The sequence below is a fragment of the Abramis brama genome (genome assembly GCF_963993115.1).
Source record: "Abramis brama genome assembly, chromosome: 14".
In the NCBI taxonomy this organism is placed as follows: domain Eukaryota; kingdom Metazoa; phylum Chordata; class Actinopteri; order Cypriniformes; family Leuciscidae; genus Abramis; species Abramis brama.
The window spans coordinates 31175591-31198087 of NC_139976.1; the positions used below are offsets into that span (position 1 = coordinate 31175591).

Genomic DNA, 22497 nt, shown 5'->3' on the forward strand with positions numbered 1-22497 from the left:
AATCAGGAATGGTGAGAGAACATTGTGCTTGGTACGTTTTTGTGTTCAAACCAAACGTGGGTCTTCAGCCGACAAAGTTCAAATCCCATCTGGCTGGCGCACTTCCCATAATGTTTACACATTAGGTCAGTAGGTGGAGAGTAGACAGTCTTTTGCGGCTGTTCGAACACATCCGACCTCATGAGCGTCTACACTACGAAAGCAATCCGGTTGAATGCATTTTCGACAACCTCTGGAATTGGTCGAAAGTGGACCAACTAAAAACTTTTTAGACCCTCTTTGCACCTGTATTTAGCGTCATCCACTTGTGAACCAATCGACCAAAACGCATCTTAATACCAGGTGTAAACAGGCCCACATTCGAGGGAACGGTGAGGGAGTGGCGAATGGTGCACGAATACTTTTCAGCTTATGAGCTAATTGGATCACTTGGGGTTCTAATGGAGACCCAATTTCAAGAGAGGACCCGATATCTCACGAGACCGGGGCGCATTCCTCCATATGTTTTCAGTGATCCGATCACAAATCATTTAAGACCCTGTTTCCACCTTTATTTAGTGCTGCCCTGAACGGAAAACTCATCGTAATTCCAAGTGGAAACAGAACCAAACTTAGTTAGTGTTTTAAACAGATTTTGAAGTTATCTCATCCCATTGGTGCTACTTACACAAGATCATGGGAACAATAATACCTCATATCATTCAATTTGTTAAGGAAAGGTGTGCTTTTACTTTTCTAGATTTACGATATTTGCTGGGCATTTTACAAAAACCGAGCCCCATGGAGACTAGGAAATCATAGAGACTTGAAGGTGGGCTCTTTTGACTTTGGCCAGTAAGCAACCACCTAGCAGTGAGAACATCCTTGCAATGCTCCAGAAAACACCCAGAACTCCTTAACAACTGCATAGCAACACTGTAGCAATCACCCAGGGGTGCGTTTCCCACAAGTTTCGCAAGTTCCATTGAACTCTGTTGGTAACGACAGAACTTGTGACCATAGTTGGCTTTGGGAAACGCACCCCAGAATAGCAACGCCCTGGCAACCACCCAGAACACCCTAGCATTGTGGTTTACTTGGTTGCTACTGTACATAATAGCCATGCTAATGTTCTCATTTGAACAATTAAAAAAAATTGTTCTTGCACCTGCAGCAGCATGCAAAACGCCACCTGCCAAATGGGCAACACTCAGAGCAGTTGTCTGGCTGCCCCTCTCTCTGCGCAACTGTCCTGGCAGATCTCTATCGTGAGCTCCGGCAGATGCTTAGCCAGAGAGATAAGGGCCCAGCGGCGTTTGAGACGTGCTGACAGGATGCTCCATTACACGGTGTAATTACAACCAGAAGCGGCACCAAGTGTGAAAGCGACTGATAACATCAGGTCAACCAGTGAGCAGGGAGTTCAGCGGGAGGTGGAGGGGAAAGATGCATCCCTGACGGGTTATGTTTCCACAGCCCTCAATTCTGTGAGCACACACCCGACAACCCACACTCACGCCTCCCTGTGTGTCCAGTAGTGCTGTTGACTCTGCCAGGACACTGAATATGTACATGCTAAAGAATATTCCAATATTACTTGGTCATATTCTGCAAGTATCATATGAACGCATAAGCCCGATTGTCATTATTAACATGTAAAAATGTTTGTTTTTTTTTTAGATATTTATGTTCAACATTTTGATGAACATTTGAAAAAACTGGAAAATTATTATGTAATTTATATTAAATACAGACAGTTTTGGTATAGAAGTTCAGCAACTGTAGACACATTTTTGGAGCAATGAAGAAACTGTATTTTTTATTTATTTTATAAACATTTTATGAACTACTTTTCAAAGTATCATGACCGACATTTTGCAATTTCCGCAAAATTATTTGCAGTATTTCTAGCAGCCCAAGCTTATTGGAAATACATGCCTGTGGTGAAATTACTGCAAAACATTACATTACTTCTTGCACATTTTGCAACACAATGTCCAGTAAGCAGTGCTAAAAGCGTGATCAGTTTTATCCAAAACAAACATGAATCTTGCAACATTTTATTACGTTGGTTGTTGCAGCAGTTCATAATTTGGCTAAAGGGTTAATGCTATATCGCATTTAAAAATAACATACCACCTTCTTTAAACCATACCCCAAAACTAACTAACCAACTAATAATTTACACAAGTGCAATATTGTACCAGGTGAACTACCGAGCTTTACTACATCATAAATGCCATATGTGTTGATTAATTGCTGATTATGTGATGCAAACTTCAAAATTTCTTAGTTTTCAAATTTGACACTATGCTAAAAGTGTTTCAAAAGTCATCATAACATAGTACTGTGCAAAGAAGTTGTTGATATTTTACTACTACTAGTGGTCATTTCAGCTGAAAACTGCATTGAATTGTATGTATAGGGTTGTTTTTTGATTTTTGCAAAAAATGTAGGCACATTTTTCCAACGAGTTTAGGTTATTTTTTATAATAGAACAGCGAGGACAAGTGTGCATGTCTTTGTTCCTATTATGCAGATTGTAGGACTATAACAATATTCTGATCACTGTATAGCATAATCACTATATGGGCCTTAATGGGTAAAGAAAACATGCTGTGGTCACTCTCAGAACATCAGCACTTGCTGTACTGGTGTATAGATGTGAGAAACCACAACACAGGTGAAGCATCACAGTGCCACAAGGTCGGCGAGGGGACAAACACAGGAAAGCTCTCATAAACTCAAACACAGAGGGCAGCAGTATTGCCCCCTCTCTCTCTCTCTCTCTCTCTCGCTCGCTCGCCTCTGTCCTCGACTTACCCTTACCCCCCTCCAACCCCGGCCTGGCGACACGTGCTGATTCCACAATCAGATTTGTCCGTTTTATTTTGAGGTCCTGACCCCGCCGCCTTTGGGAATGTGAACTTTTCTTGTTTATTGGTGGCCATCAGGCCAAGAACAGCTGTGTGTGTGTGTGCATGTGTGTTAAAGAGAGGGAATGAGAAGGGGAAGTGTGCAAAATGCCTCCATTTGGCTGGACGTGGATTGCTCCTATTAAGCAACAAAACCAGTCCAGATTTCACGCTTGCTGCGGGACGTGTAGCATCCAACAATTTGCCACCACAGCATCCTCATCAGCATCATAAAAGCCAGCTTTGGATGGATGGAATGAACCCCAGAGAAAATGAACGAGCACAAAAATCAGGAAGGGTGCACTTGGTTCTTTCACCTGTGCTCAGTCCTGCTGGGATATTAGTTAGGCTGCTGCTGGGCTGCTTGTATGGAGAATGGGTGAGGCGGAGCAGAGGTTTGCAGGAGCCGAGGAGGAACACCGTCTCCTGTCGCCAGGCTGGATTTATGATGCTTCCTCTCACTTTGAAGGGCAGCTCTGTTTGCTTAGTCCCCGCTAACTACTTTGCATGGCCTGCCCCAGTGCATGTTCATTCACAATAACGCTCCAGTGCCGCCAACCCCCGGGAATAGGCTGACGTGCTTGAAAAAAGCAACACAGGTCCTTTGTTTTTCTCCTTTATCATTTCTAATGCTTTTAAGGCAAACCCTCAAGGCAAAAGCCTGTCAGGAATATGTCCAGGTCATATTTCACACCAAAAACAAAATAAAAAAATGTGTAATTATATTTTGCATAAAGAAAATGACACCTATTTATCCTTTTATTTTTATTATTTTTCACAACATTTAAGCACATTTACTCCCACAAATGATCACTAATGAAATGTGGGAAAGTTTTTATTACACTAATGTCATATGAAGAAAAATACATCATGATATAAAATAAAGTTTTTATACATCATGATAGAATTTGTTGCTTTTCAAATTTGTTGTCTAATAAACTTGTTTGTAAATGATCTTTTTATTAGTTTAAAGTAATAAGAATTTGAGACTCACCATTGAGAATGCAAACAAAGAGCAAAAAATCCAAACACATAGGATTTTTCTAGGCCAAAATTGCTTTTTTTTCTTTTTTTTTAATGATCCTTTTTTATTATTTGTTATTTATTCAAGCACATTCACATTCCTCTATTTCACATTACTGTAATGTGTTAAAAAATATTGGGTCACACTTTAGTTTAGGGTCCAATTATTACTATTAACTATGACTCAATAAACTCGATTACTGCTTATTAATAGTTTGTAAGGTAGTTGTTGAGTTAAGGTATTGAGGATTAAGGGATATAGAATATGGTCATGGAGAATAAGGCATTAATATGTGCTTCATAAGAATTAATAAACAGCCAATATCCAAGTAATATTCATGCTAATAAGCAACTAGTTAAAAGTGAAAAAGTGTTACCAAATATTCAAATATTATTTAAATTTTAAAGTATTTATGCATCATGGTAGTATTTGTTAAATTGCCTTTCATTTCAATTAATTTTAATAAAAAATCATTACAGCATAACCATTAACAATACTGAGAATTACAAGCAAATGTAAAAGTAAAATGCCCAGATGCATTGTGGTAATGAGCGTTTTTTTTTTTAAACCTATATGATCATAAAACATGCTTTATTTCTTTCTGCAAAATCTAATTTCATATATGACCTGGACATTATCTAATGAAATTCACCCCTTGAAGCCTCATCTTGCACTGATCCATTTACACTAATATCGCCACAATAAAAGGTTTTTAGGAAAAACAACACATCCTGACTGTTTGCAGCAATGACATATTCAACCCAAACAAATAAGTGCAAAACCAGGGGGTGATAATAACAGCAAATCTGATCATACGGAGCGAACTAATGGAGTTTCAAAGCGAGGGAACGGGAGGATAGATCGTGCCATCTGCACCTCTCCACGGCACAACACACTGTCTACAGCAGCAACAGGAAATCTCTGCAAAGTTCAGCCATGGGTCAGTGTAGACATCGCTCCTCCCTCTGCCCTCCCTCCACCACACACACACACACACACACACATCCACCTGAGCAGCCTTTGAGGGGTCATGAGGATTAGCGACGGGGCGGGGGCAGGGGAAAAGGGGACACAACTACCATATAATTCAAACAATTAAGGAAACATTTAGTTAATGGTGCAGTGTGTGTTAAGTGTGCGACTGACCTTTTCCTGAACCCATTTATGAACTTCTGTTTTGGTGTGTGTGCATGAGCGTCACACGGATCTCTGCATGTCCAAACTCCATTTCCCCGCAGAGAGCGTAAACTTTAGCCATATATTGTTTGTCTTGTGTAACCGAGTGGCATACGTCTTCAGATAACCGCTGATGGGAGGTAAACTAAACTGCTGTCAGTTTGCTGAACGCTGATATGCCAGCAAAGTTTGCACGCCGCCAGCAATCACTAATGTCTCTCCACACAAGTGCTTGTGAGATATTATCGTGCAACTGGTCATTCCCATGCAGATCTCTTGCTGGGCACGATAAGGTTACCATTATGACTAAACCGGCACACGCGAGAAATTACCCATGCTGCCTGTTATCTCTATAGAGCAGCACTCTATGATTCCATAGCAGAACATGAAGAGCCAGCAGGGGCTGCCTGACCTCTCTCTAATCGTGAAGTCAAATCCTGGTCAAACCCTGAGGGACAGCCGTGACGGAGGAGGCCGTCCTGACTCCATACATGTGTTTGGAGCCGTGATTAAGCATTCCAGGAATGTGGTATGAAAATAAGCAGCTTTGATTGAAAACAAACAAACAAACAAAAGATTATTCGTGTAATCTGACCAGGACGTTCAGTCACATGGAAAACATTCATGTGTCTTTAATGGTGTTTGCTGTCAAGAAGGCTTAAATATGAGCCGTTCTTCATATTTTTGTAGGCAAAACCCCCGGAAACACAGTTAGCATTTTAGCACTTCCAGCTCCATCATCCTCCTGAAGTCATTGGGCTTTTTTAATGAGTTTTAAGTTAAATGGCTGAAATACGGGCTGTGGTTAACAAGCACAAGATATTTTCATGTTTTTATAAAAAATATATCAAATACCCCCTTGTGATTTTTCTAAGCTTTTACTTGTCTTGAAAAAGGTTGTTGCTAACAAGTAACTAAATGGGACTACAGAGTTTGTTGGGGATATTAAACATTATCACGGCATACAGGTTAATTCATCTACTCGCTAGTCTGCTTTCACAGCCTCGTTGTGTTTATCATCACTCTCTTGCAGACCATTCTAACTCAATTTTGCAGGGAAAATGTTTTTAAATAAAGAATGAAAGAGTTGTCGGAAGCTGGCGTTGAAGTCTTGCGACCGTGGTGTAGTTCGTTTACAGCCTACATTTAGCTTTTTACTTCTGTTGATTGTATTTAGGCTTCAAAACTAATAAAAGCTGTGTTCATTTGTTCGTTCATTATCATAATGAACAAAATGCAAGCCCGCAGAGCTTATTTTCTGCAATAATCCAAAAGCCAATGGAAAATCCTATTGAGTTTTTGTCAATGGAACCAGGGTGATGCTAACTTATAGGATGGCCTACAAAAATACATCATCACCGCAGCACTCTGTTGACCCTGCATGGGGGATATTTAATAATACTTATGTTAAGACTTTTTATAGAAACACTATTAGATCACAATGTCCTTCCAAACTCATAAGAATTCCTTCAGCCGCTATCCAGCTCAAAAAGACAAAAAAAGTACCACAAAAGTGGTTCATATGACTTCGGAAATCATTTGATGGATTTTGTGATTGAAATTAAAGCTGTTGTTTAGTTGAAATATCAAATCTCAAATGCACTTGTGCATATTCAGAATTAGCACGTTGTGACTGCATGCCATGAGAGAACCAATTAACGTTATAGTCATCAAAAAGGCGCGCATTCACGCGGCACATTTATTCAAAATCATAATATTTGAAAAGCAGTAAAATCTTCAAAAACTCACCTTTTGTGTTCCACTGGAGAAAGACAGTCATATTATTTACTTTAGAACGACATGAGTGTGCGTAATTGATGACAAAACTGACATTTTGGGTCTTGAGACCTGTCACACTGAGACAAGCACATTAAATACATACGGTTATAGCGCCCTCTAATGGACATCTAATATAGTGCAAATGCAGTCTGTTATCACAGCTCTAGCAGTGAAGTAAAATGGACAACATTTGACATCTCTAGTCTTGAGCCGCTGTTAACTGGTGAAAAGCACTTAAAAAGTGAACCAAAAAAGGTAAAAATGTGCCAAATGACTAGTAAATTTGTTCCCGGAGCTCTTGACTGCTCTTAACTTAATGATTTCTGTCAGTTTTGATTGGAAAGCTCACTGCTGCCTCAACATTCACTATTGAATTATCAATTTAAATATCAAAATTCAATCAAAGGTGGTAGTTACTGATAAATTAATTTACTATAAATTACAGATTTATTATTATTATTATTATTATTATTAAATTTTACTTGCAATAACTCTGGTAACAGGTTTAAAATGTTGATGAATGTAGTCAAATAATAAAATGGGATTATTAAAAGTCCAAATGTCACTTCCTGAGTCTGGAAATTTGGAACATTGGAACTATTCGTGGAAAGTTTTAAACGTACCTTAACAAAGTCTGTCATCTAGTGGACGACACGCGTAATAACAATCTACATTGTAGATCTACAATCTATATTGCATGCATGCAAGCTCAAATTTCCGTTTACCCTTTGAAATCGTCAATTGTATTATGCATTTTATTAGACTAAATCAGAGTCTGGAAACTTAGGAACATTAAACATGAATTAAATGAGAGTTACTGTATGAGAGAAATGTTAGAAGCTATCCCATTATACTTTAATGATGTGTGTCTGATGAGAGTTTCAGTCATCTTCACTCATCTCCTGTCTTCCACTGAGTGAAGCTCTAAGCTCAGGTTCTGTTCTGTCCATCCTATATCTATCCACACGATTCATAAATCTTGACTTTTTCTTTCCAAAAGAACAGCACTGTCCTAAACTAGTGGCAGTGGTGCTTGATGATATACAAGTCAAATCTATCCATCCATCCATCCATCCATCCATCCCTCAACAGATCTATCAACACAGATCTGTCTATCTATCTATCCTTCAATCCATTCTTCAACAGATCTATCTATCTATCTATCTATCTATCTATCTTTCAACAGATCTATCCATCTATTTTTCAATCCATTCTTCAACAGATCTATCTATCCACACAGGTCTGTCTATCTATCTATCTATCTATCTATCTATCTATCTATCTATCTATCTATCTATCCATTCTTCAACAGATCTATCTATCCACACAGGTCTGTCTATCCACCTATCCATCCATCATTTAAATGTTGCTCTTAAAAAGTGCAAATATTCATTAATATGTATTCATCCATTAATCCAATATCAGAATATAATTTGGTTATATAATAATGTGTGAAACAATGTGTAGCAAAGAAATAACAATATTTGCATTACAACATTCCAGCTTTATTCATATTTTGTATTCATTTAGAATGACACATCGATCCACACGACAGCACAGTTACCTGCACACCCACAGAGATGTTATATTAGTGTGGTCGTCCTCCCAGATGAAGAACGTTCTGCATGGAGACCAGTAGTGAAGGATTTCAATCGAGGATTTAAAGAATGTGCAAAAGGGGTTTCCTTTAAACCCATGTACCATCAATAATAAAGAAAACAGTCAGCTTTTTTCTCTCTCTCTCTCTCTCTCTTTTTTTTTTTTTACACATTTGAAAATTGTATTAAAACATCTAAAAAGTCAACAAGAACACAACACTGCCTTTTGTTCTCTTTGGTATTTTCTCTATTACTGATTAGATACAATTTTGGTCTGATGCTGACAAATCACTGTCAAGTTTTGAAGAATCAGAATTATTACCTAAACTACAATTGTAAAAACGACTTAAAACATATCTAAAAGGCAGCAAAAGATGAACGAAAACAGAAATATAAAAACCCACATCCAAAAAGAACATTTCTAAATGCAAATACTGAAACAAAAGACATCTGAATGTCAAATTCAGACCAATGAAGCCATGCATTACAAATACAGACATCAGTCAAACCCTATACACTTCAAGCTCATAATACTCACTGTATGTACACATTTGCTGGTAGAAGTAATAAATAGATCTGTTGGTATATCCATGAAAATTTAAAAAACAGTCCACAGCCCTTATGAAAAGAGAAGAATATGAACACACTGGTTGTCTGATAAAGTGGACACATCTTCCCGCACATCAGTAGTCAGCTCAGTTCTCCATGCTGGTGTAAGTCAAGGCATTAAGCCCTGGTCTTTTCTTCCCTTTGATCTTCAGAGATCCATAACGAGCCTGCGACCAATGAATGACAAGCATATGTTACCAGAATTAAAATCACGCATTCCGCAAATGAAGAGGCAAGCTATGAACAATTATAATCTCAAGATAATATGATCTGATGAAGGGCTGTAATAACTAAATGATAAAAACGGCACAGCGAACTTCCATCAGTGACGTCACTTTACAGTAGTAAAAAATTACATTTTACTATACTATTCTTACCTGTAAATGTAACCAAATCAAATTCATGTGAATATTTCAATTTTGCAAATCAGCCTGTGTGAGTTGCGACTTCTTACAGCGTGCAACATACGCGTGTCATCAAAACGCAATGCAACAGAGGAAAAAGGGCATAATTGATTAAAAATATATATTGCTTTTGACCAAATATTGATTGTTGTATGGTAAATGAAGGTTTTACATTAACCGAAATTTACATTTAACACAATAATGTTTTTGGTACAATAGTTACTGTAATGTGATTATGATGATATAATTATTGTTCTTTATATTTTCAAAAAAATTACAGTAATGTGTTGCTATGTTCAGACGAGGAAATATCTTTTTGACCTGCTGCTTTCAAACTGTGGACAAACAAATTATTATTATTTTTTTAAATGAAATATAGAAAATAATATGTGGCTTTTGAAAAATGCAATTAGAAGTCTTTTAGGGTGGGTTGCACCGATAAGGATTAATCTTAAATGTAGATTAAATCAAGGTTTATCTAATAATTCAGTTGCACCAAAATAAGCAGGTTTACATTTAAACCATCATTTTAATCCTGGATTTAAAGGCCCTCTAAAATCAAAATTTTAAGTTTAGCTTTTAGTATGAATATGTTCGTCACAGAGCAATATGGGTTGGAGATGTGTGTTCTGTTGCTCAAACGCTCGAGTTTTATTCCGTTTTCCAACTGTACGTTGGTTAAGAATGAAATGGCTAGAATTTATTCACACTAGAGGTCTGCATTCCCGCGGCTGTCCCGCGGGACCCGCGGGACCCGACCAGATATGTTGCGCCGCGGGATTAAATTTCCGACTAAAAAACGGTAGCGGTCGGTTACTCTGGTGTAATTTGAACGGGAGCGGTCGGTCATTCAATATCACGTTCCCGACGCCGACGTTCTTTAAGAACAGCATATCTTCGCTTTACCTAATCTTAATCTTATCGACCTGCCCTACATATTGTTCGGTTAAGGCCTACATATTTTGCTTAATGACATGTCATATTTTCTTTCTTTCTCTGACACTTTTCCTGTGTTGACAGCAAAATGTTACCAATTTTGATAATAGGCTACGAATAAAAATAATAGCCTACACTTCATTTTTTTTTTCGCTGCGACATTTTTTCCCCTACTGTCTGCAGCAAAATGTTAAATTTTGTATATTGACAAGGCGAATAAAAAAAATAATAATAATTTGTGCAGACTACATTTTTATTTTCTCTGTGAAAATGTAGGCCTACATGTGAAATTCTGGGAGATCTATATTAAGCGGGATGGTCGGGTCGGGAAGAAAATTATTCTAAGCAGACAGCGGGTGAACAAATAGTGTATATATAGCGGGAACGGGTGGGTGCGGGATATAACCCCAGCGGGAGCGGGCGGGAGCGGGACTTAAAAAACAGTCCCGCGCAGACCTCTAATTCACACCTCTACTATTGAATCCAGCGTATCATCAGCGCTCGGATTCGCTTCCATGGTGTTAAGTACGATGTGCAATCTGTGCGGTAAACTAAACGCTATTGGCTATTTGAAAAGCGGGAGGAACCATTCAATATGACCCACCTTAGCTTCCTGTTTCAGTGGAAATTAGGTCAATGTTTTCATTGCCTGCTTGATCAGTAACGGTCCTCTACATAGCAGTTTAAAGACAGCAGACATTTTACAAGTTTATTTCTTTTATCGGCAAATCTTTTATTCTGGTGGTCAAAAAAGAAGGAAATGGAATACTAACACTGTTGCTGTTTAAATCAGTTTTTAAATCGCAGGTTATTACTCTAATCCCCGATTTGTTAATCTGTGTTTAAAATTAAGTGGTGCAACACAACTCGATTTAAAATAAAGCCCAGATCAACAAATCCTAGATTTGCTGTAAAATGTGCTTAATATAATCCTTATTGGAGCAACGCACCCTTAATGTAATGTTTATGTAGTTATTGAGTCTTGGAAGAACAAAATGGTGATGTGCTATTGGGTTTAGATGGACTTACATCTCTGCGCACTTTTGAGCGGGTCATTTTGACGCTCTGAGATCGTCTGAGCCCGTGATGAGACACGGCTTCATCTTCAGAGAACACAGCCTTCCCCTCGTCATCACTTCTGTCATTGTCATCACTATGATAATACTCTACAAAAGAAAACAAGATGAATATATAGATCAGAGTATGATCATACATAACAGCAGACAGAAGAGCAGGTATGATCGAGGTCAGTGCTACTTAAAAGCTTATCCTTCAAGACACTGAATTTACACCGACATCAAATGGAGACCAAGTAACAAAGAACTAAAGTTATCTACTACACAATATGTTCTACATTGAAGACTGAGCAGAAAACTAATGCATTTTGCAGACACTTTATTCATTTACATTGCATTAGAGATGCACTGATATGAAAATTTTGGCCTATACTGTTGACTTTTATAAACCGATAATATTTGAAAGCCGATCAACGATATATTGGTAAATATATATATTTCGATAAATCGAAATCCAATTTTTAAAAATAATTTTTGAGAGCCTAATTACATAAACAAAAGTCTCATCATTAAAAGCCATGAAATAGTGTTTATAATTATAATGTTCTCATTATAATTTTATGTAGCCTATGTGACAGACTTGCGCTGCACATGCTGCACTTAACTGTATTTTCCAAAGTGATTCCGATCATATTTCAAGCAATTCAAAAGTATCATGGCAAACAGTGCGCATAAGTGTCTCAGTGTCTCAGGAAATAATCCACTATTTATCGGCTTTAATCAGTGTTGGGAAAGTTCACTTTCTACATGAACTAGTTCAAAGTTTAGTTCACAAATTTTAAAATGAACTAGTTCAGTTCATAGTTCATACTCAAAAATTTGAACTAAGTTCACAGTTCCAAAAATGAACTAGTTCATAGTTCTTTTTTTCCATGTTGCTGCGAGATATTATTTTTCAAAATGATTGCCACAGCCCATATAGAACCATATAGATATAGACAATTATTTTATCAGTTTTAACACTGAAGCTATGCGTCAGATTTTTCCCATCCTCACCGACCTTGTCATAAAACTCGTTTAAATGATCATACGACGCCTCCTTGCTGCTTTTTGTTTTGATTTGTAACGTAAGTGATGAGTCGTTCATGAACGATCCATTCATTGTGTCTGTCACGTGACAAATGAACGAAAGACTCGGAAGGTAAAATAGTTATTTATGTTCCCTGTAAACGATTTTTGACTGCATTATAATGATTTCTTAATTCAGAATATGATCAAGATTGCGTAGGTGGTTGTGTTCGGGGAATTTGCCAGTTAATAGTATAACATTTAAAGCCCCTTAAATGAACGAAATGACTCGAAAAAAGATTTGTTCATTTTGATGAACGAGATCGAACAAGAGTCAGTGGACACTGGTGGCTGGTGTTGCCAGATTGGGTGTTTTATCCGCTACATATTAAGGCCGGTTTACGGTGTGTTTTAGCTGGGTTTTCGCCTGGAAGGCTCTATAGAAATCTGGCACTCTATTGAACAAAGTTAAACTGAAAGTGTGGCGTTCACAGACACAGAATGAACGAGTTCACAGTAACGTTCATCAGGCAGTAATACCGTACGTTCAGTTCACGTTCGCCCAAAATATGAACGAGTTCATGAACTATCGTTCAATGAACGCGTTCAGGCACAACACTGGCTTTAATATATCAGACAAATTATCTTATCGAGCCGATAACGATAATTGGCCAATACCGATATGGTGGCTGATATATCGTGCATCTCTACATTGCATTCAAGGTATACATTTTTATCAGTTCTTGCTTTCCCTGCTAATGGAACCCATGACCTCGCCATTGTTAGCGCCAGGCTCTACTATTTAAACTACAGGAAGGCTAAAATACATTAATATTACAGCATAGGAACAACAATATGCAAAATGACTAAGGTGACATTATGCTGGATAGGAAACCTGTGTAAGTACACAAACAGATGAACTTGTGACAGATGAATTTGTTCCAAAATTCTGCAGAATTTGATTGGACGTCAACAACAAGGTATGGGAAGTGTTTTCTCCTAATTTTAAGAAGTTGATAAGCCTATTTATCCAACTGTGCATGATTATTTGTTTATTATTTTGCGTTTAGTATTGCTTTTCCTTGTCCATGACCCTATTAGAACAGATCTATTTTTGGGTCACGACTGACCGGTTGAGAACCACTGATCTAGTTTATTGTGAAGGTTGGGAATGTGATTTCAGCCACAGAGAAAGGACAAGCGGGGGAAGAGAGAAAGAGAGAGAGCAGCTGCCGGGTTCAGGCCGCTCCTGGCACCATCACCTCTGGGCTCCCCGGGTGGCGCTGGGAGCTAGGCAGAGACAGCCTGTGCCAGGACGCCTAAAGGCAATCCAGCCGGAGCAGATTCACTGCACACTCCATCACCAGAATAATACCACCAAAAGACAGGCTATAACACGACCATACAGCACTGCACAGAACTGGAGGCTTAATTTAGTATTGTGTGTGCAGTTCTCCTTTCCACCATCAGGGGGCAGAATATATACAGAAACCAATGGTTCTGAAAAGCATTCCTTTGTTTGTTTCCACACCCACCGCTGTTTTCAATAACTGAAATATAACAACTTCTGTGGGATTTGGAAAACTATGCAATTCATTTTCCAGAACTATTCTTTTAAGGCCCTGTGCAAACTAAGCAGAAAGAGATTTGAAAGAAGACAAATATAAAGACACAGCTGGCATGTCTTTGTTATTTAGACTGTTAGCAGCTCTGCAGGCCAGTCTGCCTTATAACCAGGAGAGATACAACTTCTCTCAGCCTTGGCATGAATTTTATTGAGCATCTGAATAACAGTCGTAATATATTGTAGGCGATACAGCTAATTAATGTGTGTGTGTGTATACATATAAAATTGGTTTCTGTTTGATTCTTGGAAATTAGGATAATGGAAAATGATTAAAAAAACTGACAAAATTGTCACACTCTAGGAAACTTACTGGGCAAATAATGAATATATTAAAATCATTGCAATAGTCACAATGCTTAAATTTATATTGCTAGCGAAAACACTCTAATATCAGACCCCAGTACTTGTGTGAATGTGACTGACAGGAGAGCATAAAAATATATACAGGCATGTTTTATGTCATGCCTGTCATTCAAAGCGGACTTCTGCATCTTTAGAAAAAGCAAAACCCAATATTAAAGGGTGGACGAATAAACACACTCGAGCCTCTCTCATAGGCTACCCCCTGTTTTTAAATTCAAACTACAATTAGCAGCTCGTTTGATCAGTCGGGATCTTTCACCTTGGCTTTGAGCCTCTGAAAGGGAATGCCATTTTGGAGGAGCTGGCTTTCTGATGGCTTCATTGCAGATGAGATGAAAATGACCTGGATGCCAGCGGAATTTCAAACGCGGCGGGCACATTAGCATACTGAGATAGAAGCACATTAGGTATTCTGCTCAGAGGCTCCCTGAGCTGTTTTTTCCTCTTCATCTTCTCACAAAGCGGCACTAGACTACACCTTTCATGCTAGGAATGTGCCTTTATTACTTATAACCCTCCGTTGCTTGAGACAAACACAGAATCCATTCCATTTGCTTGAAAACCATTTAACATCGCAGTGATTTCCAAAAGCGTGTGAGATTTGGTTGAGATATCATTATGAAAGCGCTATGGCTTTACTTGCACAACAGACGCTTTCCCAGCTCCTGCTTGCTGTGTTTGGTGTCACACAAAGGCTGTGTCTGAAACCTCGCAGGTGACAAAGCACATTCAGAATAAACATGTTGTCTGATGGAGCAGTTATTGCATAACAGTCTATTGTTTAAATCTTATTGATAGTGAGCATTGTTGTGATAAAATATTTGTGTGATCACCTCTAAAGCTCACTTGAATTTATTCGACATCATTAGACATGTTGTTGTAATGCATTGGAAGCTCGTTTGAAACGTAGCAGCTTCATAAACATACTCTAAGTTTGTGACTGAACAGGCAGAGCAAGGCATCTGCCTTCTGTTGTGGACGCAGCAGAGAAACAGCAGTGCGAAAGGAAACAAAGGATGGCATGTTAATAATTAATCTGAGGTAAGATATACCAGCTCCGTCGGGTTGGTCCATGATGGCTCTTCTGGCAGGGTTGGAGCCGTAGGATGAATACCCGTCGTCGTGAGGGATCTGGGTAAGGTCGTGCATGCTAAGGCTCCTGAGCTTCTCTGTGATGGCACCTTGACCCTGTAGAGACAAAACAACCCCCAGTTATGATAAACATGTCAGTGCTGACATTGACAACACACAGAACAGCTTTAACGGAGCGTAACAAGGGCTTCTATGATGACATCATCACAACATGCATGTATGGATGAATGTTTAAAAGATTTGGGCTCTGTTCCCAGTGACCTGTTACCTAGTGACCTGCTCCATTGTCATATGAACCTCTGGAACAAATAGCACTCCTCACATGACTCTATTTCAAAGGGGTTGGCATTTGCATTAGGTCAGCAAAGCATTTATTAATTAAACAATGAATTAGGGCCGGTTCACACAGAATGCAGTGTTTTATTTCACTGCGCTAATTTTACATTGTTTTCCAGTGTAAACGCGCTAGAAGGACATGTTTTATGAGAGTGACAACTGCATTCTATTGGCCAGTTCAGACAGCACAGACAAACACCAACAAACCAGTTGGCCATTGGATTTTATGAAAAATAACTGTCAGTGTTCATGGTTTTGGAAGAGAGCTTAATTGAAGATAGACAAAAAAAAAAAAAAAAAAAAACTTTGGATGGGAACATTTTAGGCCTCGTAACACAAATGTTTTGAACTGATAATACCAGATAATACAAGCAGTACTTAACACCATGTTTGAGTCAGAAAAAACTGAAAAACTATTTAAAAAATGGAAAAAGGAAACAATGAACTAAAAGTTGTTAAAATGATATTAACAGCATGCTGTAGACACTCTATGGAATTACCTGCACTGGAGAGAGCAGGGCTGCAGTATTCCTATAGGGCAGTATATGTCAGTACAAGGTAACAAGAAAAAGATCATCACCAAAGAGATTTCACAGATAAAACAGAAAGAACATGCCAGAAAGAGGGTAAAAGGAAGGAAAAGGAGATAAGAAAGGAATAATATAGCAGCTTTCAAAAATAGAGATTGACACAAGCCTTTTACAAGCTTAATGGCTCAACTTTAGAGACGTCTTTCAATAACGGCATGCTTTCAGAGAGTCTGGGCAGGACAGTGGCCAAATGAAAATTGGAGCATTGTTGAGCAGCCCTGTGATCTGCTTCTGATTAGTATATCAGCATGATTTCCTTTACGAATACTAATGGCCTTGGGTTGGTTTCACAAAAGAACAGTGACCTTTGCTTGCAAATGAAAGTCATTAGCGTGTCATTTATTGCTGGTATTGCAGATTTGTGCCAGCGCACTTGTGCTCTTTGCTACATTAAACATTGCATATATGAAACATCATTTGTAACACTTTTAATTTCATAATGTGATGTACACTACCATTCAAAGGTTTGGGGTTAGTAAGATTTTTTTTTTATAAAGTTTTGGAATAAAGTACCTGATGTAAAAAAATAATAATTATATAGTGAAATATTACTACAATTTAAAATAAATGTTTTCTAATGTTCTAATGTTTTTTAATATATTTTAAAATGTAACGTATTCCTGTGATGGCAGGAATTGGTTGAATTTTCAGTAGCCATTACTCTCTACATTAGTCTTCATCCTTCAGAAATCATTTTGATATGCAGATTTGGTTCTCAAGAAATATTTCTTAATATCAATGTTGACAACTGTTTTGTGCTGCTTTATATTTGGGGGATATTTCCAGGATACTTTGATGAGTAGAACATAAAACTAAAGAACAGCATTTATTTTAATAGAAATGGTTTGCAACATTAGAACAGTCTTTACTGTAATTTTTGATCAATTTAATGTCCTTGCTAAATAAATGTATGCATTTACTTTATTTACAATCTTGCAAACCCCAAACTAAATATCCCCCGACCGCCTTTTAAATGGTAGTTTATTTCTGAGTGAAACAGAATATATAAGAGTAACTTACTGTGTTAACTATTATTGCAAGATATTATTATTACCAATAAAGGCTGCATCACCTACAGCAGTCTCTTAAATAATGCATAAATAGCTATTTGGCTATTGGTTAACATTGTTTGAGAGGAAAAGCAAGTTATTACATAAAGATGAAAGATTACAAAGACAAATATTGTTTTCTTCTCTTTAATAACTTGCAGTGATGAATATTTTTTAGAAACTCATGAAAGTGCATTAATAAAAAGTAAATAGGGTCCATTTTCATTTCATGTTGACTGTCAAAACAGCTCTCTCTCATTCTGTTTGTCTATCTTTAACACACACACACACTTGCCTTGACAGCGGCAGACACAGCAGCAGTTGCAGCAATGCTCAGTCCCTGCTTGCCGAAGTTCACCATGGTCTCGTAGCTTCGCTCTTTTGCCTGGATTATGTAGTCGTCAATTTCCTTCAAGAACATTAGGACAAGATTGAGACCTTTCTGGTCTTCAGGCACAGTATCAAACAATATAATATAGCAGTAATATAATAATACAGTACTGGAAATGAAAAGCAGTACTAGACCACTGGTGGTCTGTTCTTATAAGGTTGCAGAACAACAGGGAAAAATAATGCCCAAATTCACCTTTCATTTTGCAGTATGGTGAATATAAGTATAACACAATATAAGTGCTTTGCAAACCCAGTGTTTTAAGAGGTAGATAAATGTGAAGAGGAGATTCACCCTTTCTTTGGAGGAAAGCAGAGGATGGAGGGCTTTTCTGTAGATGACACTAGCTCCTCTCGTGTAGGGAGACAGAAGCCAGATCACAAACGCAACCTTGATCTCATAATAGAGGGGAAACCTTTAGATCAGTGGAGAGAAAGAGAGATACAAGGACCTCTGTTACATCAGATTAATCAGCTCACATAATTACACTCATTAAAGCTGTATTCCAACAAATTAATTTGTGCTACTCTAAATTAAAACAGCAACTTCGTTTCATTAAACGCTGATTGCTTCCCTGCATTCCTTGGACTAGGGAAACAAAAACAAGATCTTAAATAAAACGGCTTGCTTCTTTAGCCTGACATGAATCACTTGTAATCAGGTAAACGTGCCGCTGGTGTGAAGCAAGACTCGAGTGTCAGACTCACCAGGCTATGGTTAGATCTGAGATGGTCTCCACTACTGTAAACAAGGCAAAGACAATCCAGTACATCATCCATTGCACCTGAAAAAGGAACAAAACAGCAAACAAACAAAAACAATAGATGTTAAATTTACACAGTTTATGTTAAGTGCAGTAATATAAAAAGTGACCCATACCAGTAATCAATAATCATTTTTTATGTAGCAACCAACGTTTATGTTCTTTTTTAAACAAACAAACAGATATCAACATTATCAAAATAATTCTTGGCCATCGATGTCAAATAAAAATTTCCCTTAAATCCTGTTTGTTAAAGCTGCAAATTATACTTTGTTCTCAAATTGTTAATGTTAACAACATCAGCACTGCGTGACTACATTTAATGCCCTTGTTTTCGCATGGGCCCGGCTCTTTTTTTCTGTAGCCACTCCGAAGTCGTTTGCATTTTACAACGGGTGAATCTCCAGTTGTCACTGGTGATTGTCGTTTGAACCTTTCTGGATCCGCCATCAAATTGATAAGTTTAATTATATCAAGTGCTGCTGTGAGAAAAGGCTATAAATCTCCACCTCCAACATCCTCACACGCAACATAGCCTACTAGCCGAGACTCTTCTTTATGTGTACAGATGTGACGTAATAACGCATGCTTGAATTTCCTGTGGAAATCCACCAGTACCACTGGAATTAAAAACATTATTACAAGCTTACCGTTTTGAATCGAGCTAAGACAAGCAGAGAGTTTTGAACATTGGCTTGTTATGTACTTGCTCAAAAATGTATTTTGGATAATTTTAACCCAAAAAAGTTACAGACTGCAGCTTAAAAATAAATAAATAAAAAATAAAAAAGAGTGACCTCATCACTGTCGCAAAATAAACCTGACAAAAAGTGGTATTTTTTTTCAAAATAAACCTGTACATTATCCCACAATGAGAGACATGAAACTAACATGGCTATGCTGAAAGATTACTGTATATGACAAATGGTCATATATACAGTTTACCATCAACACCAATTTTTTGCTTCAAATTATATGTTGTAATGATTCACTTTGTATATGGCTGGTTTAGTTCATGGCTATAACACTTTCAATTAAGACTTTCCTATGGGAAAATACTTCTGGAATCAAAGTCGCTAAGAAAGTGGGCAGGCACTGTTGCACTCCATGATGGACCGACGATGTAATGTTTAGTGAAAACAACAACAACACGCTATATAAATATATAGAATCCCAAAGTGCAATAACCGCTACTCTTAATGTAGTCTTAGCCTCAGACGCCCACGGACCGCTGGCTGAATGTCTGATGCATATGCCACACATAACTGGAAACACTTCAGGATTTTTAAAGTTGTCATTTGATTGATTGAAGTCTACAGTATGTCGGGGAGACGTGTGCGTCATGTTCTTTAACGGTCTGCCTGGAAACAAAGATGCCGTGACGCCAAACCCCCTCACGGAAGAAGAATGCCGTTGTGTTTACAACTTTGACAATGAGCGCTTGGCAGGATCAACTAAACGCTGGATTTTCAAAAGTATCTGAAGTAGGTGTAAAGTTTGCAGCTCTTAAATACATCCAAGAGTTTTGCACACCAGTCTGTTATTGTAGGGATATCGACGTTACATTTTCACGCCCCTAAACATGACGTAGAACAAAACAAACTGTGATTGGTTGCTTTACATGTCAATCAGACGACCTCTGGGCGGTCCTTGGCCAATGAAAGCTGCTATGGTGTCCAGAAGGTCCAGTCTGAAGGTCTGGATATGCGAGACTACTCTTAATGCAGCATTGATCACCTAATGCAAAGATGCATCACAGTCACCCAAACATAAAACACCTGATACCATGGCTAAAGAAAATATATATATATAAAAAAAAAAAATTCATGCATTTTTTATTCTATTCAATAGCGTGAACGCATAATCTTTCCACACAGAGTGGCTTGCTAACACAAATCCACGCGCACCTCTTTTCCTAGGAGGAGACGGAAACAGTCGAGTGTAACAAAAAAATCATTATGGCCGTGACATTAATTTCCATCCCAGCTCTCTGTGCGTGTCTCTCTGCAGCAAGACCTGTTTGGTATGCTCTACCTCTCCTCTGCTCTCAACCACAGCGCGCTTTCAGCCAGCTTCTTAGCATTTCAATTTCAAACGCCCGTGCAGACAGTCATGTGATCCCCAAGCCTTGAGCTGCAGCTCTCGAAGGTATTAGGTGATATTTTCAGCCTCACTGAACAAAGTCAAATGAATCCATGCAGAGGCAGCATTACCAGCCTGACAGGAGGCGTCAGATTTAATTGGTGTCCTCCCAATGAACCTTCAGCGGTCTGAGATCAATGCGTTGCATCAGCCGCTGGAAAGCTGCCGCTCCGTGACAAACTGTCAATCGAAATCCACCAGCAGTGATCTTTTCTAGTAGCCGGAGTGCTTTGGTTGCTGACCGCATCGATACATGAAATCTAATCAGATCTAGAAGCCTTCCTCCCATAATCCTCCAGACAATCCTATTTATTACAAGTCGGCAATTACCTGGGCTTCAATTAGAGAAGTATACGAGATGTAAGCAGAATTTCAACAGCTTCTATCTCGCTGTAAAACTGGGTAAAAGGCGATTCAAGAATGGGCTGGCGCCCAAGACAAGCATGCCTTTCCCGTTCCGCACTGCATGTGGATAAGGAGTTGTGTAGACTCGATTTCCAATGGAAATAAAAGCCTTTGAAGAGTCCTGATTGTGAATGGACGTATTCCTTTCCTGCTCCGCGTGTGCACCATGGAGTTTCTTTGTTCAAACATTTAAACTGAGCAGTTAGACATACGAGCTGACCCACTCTGTTTATCTAACAAACAGGAGTTGTAGGCATTGTACAGATTTGCTCCGAGTGGAAAAACCGCAGTGTGGTTTCTAAGAGCATCTAGTCTATGCTAGTAAACACAGGCTTTGTCAAGCTGCCTTTAAACTTTATTTTAAGTCCAACATAAACCAGCGACTCCAGTCGACCGGTCCTATAAAAAGGCCTGCAGCACAAAGCATCATTTGTCCAGTTCTATTTTGAAAATTATTTGAAAGAGGTTTCTCTATTACCCGTCTGCACTCAAAGGCAAACGCAGCAACGGTTATGACATGTTTTCAAAAAAGCTGCTTTTGTGGTCGATTGAGCTTTCTTCTTTTTTCCAAAGGTTTGCAATTAAAAGTCTAAGTTTACTGAAATTGACTTTCCACTCGAACATTCAGGAACATTAAACATTCTAGCAAAGCATATAAACATCCGTGATCTCGGGCTGCCGGTGTCCCTTGTCCTGAGTTGAGTGATACTGCTACTGCTGTTTACATAAATGTGTCCTTATACTGTGTAATGCATCTATCTCCAGATCAAATACATTATGGGCTTGACAGTAAGGTTGGCCTAATGGCTGGCTTAAGAGTGATTCAGGCTAGCATATATTAAATATTAGTACAATAACATGCGACAAGTTTGACAGAATTGTTTATTGATATTTAACAAACATTCAAGCTGCACATTTCTGCTTTGAAATGCTCCAGAACAATGGCATGGTTTACTTCTACTGTAGTTGTTACTGTAACCACTATTTTTTTTATATATATATATATATATATATATATATATATAAAAATATATGCATCAACATGATATTCTGTGCTACACAGTAACAAAATGATCATAATTGTTTGTAACACAAAAGAAATGTAAAACAAATTTAAAAAAAAATGTTTTTGGAAGGGAAAAGAATACAATCTTATTATTTACAGTGTGACGGTTCACATTTTATGGTTTTTCATTTGAATAAATAAATAAAATAAAAGTTTCTTCTTAGTTTGT

The 22497-nt window shown here is 38.2% G+C and overlaps 1 protein-coding gene across 2 annotated transcripts in view; it reads right to left on the minus strand.

Annotated features, from left to right (window-relative positions):
- Positions 1–8356: 8356 nt before the first annotated feature.
- Positions 8357–22497, minus strand: part of reep3b (receptor accessory protein 3b) — a 30111-nt gene continuing 15970 nt past the window's right edge. Inside the window, exons 3-8 of one of the 2 annotated variants that reach the window (XR_014608948.1) lie at positions 18660–18736; positions 18247–18367; positions 17857–17970; positions 15547–15682; positions 10888–11586; positions 8357–10193 (exon numbers count right to left, since the gene is read on the minus strand). Coding sequence is in view for 1 of the 2 variants with exons in the window: in XM_084134996.1 (XP_083991122.1) it covers positions 9167–9247; positions 11450–11586; positions 15547–15682; positions 17857–17970; positions 18247–18367; positions 18660–18736 (666 nt within the window). In the remaining variant the exon portion in view is untranslated. The remainder of the gene's footprint in view (positions 10194–10887; positions 11587–15546; positions 15683–17856; positions 17971–18246; positions 18368–18659; positions 18737–22497) is intronic. The other variant, XM_084134996.1, reaches the window with a different exon arrangement.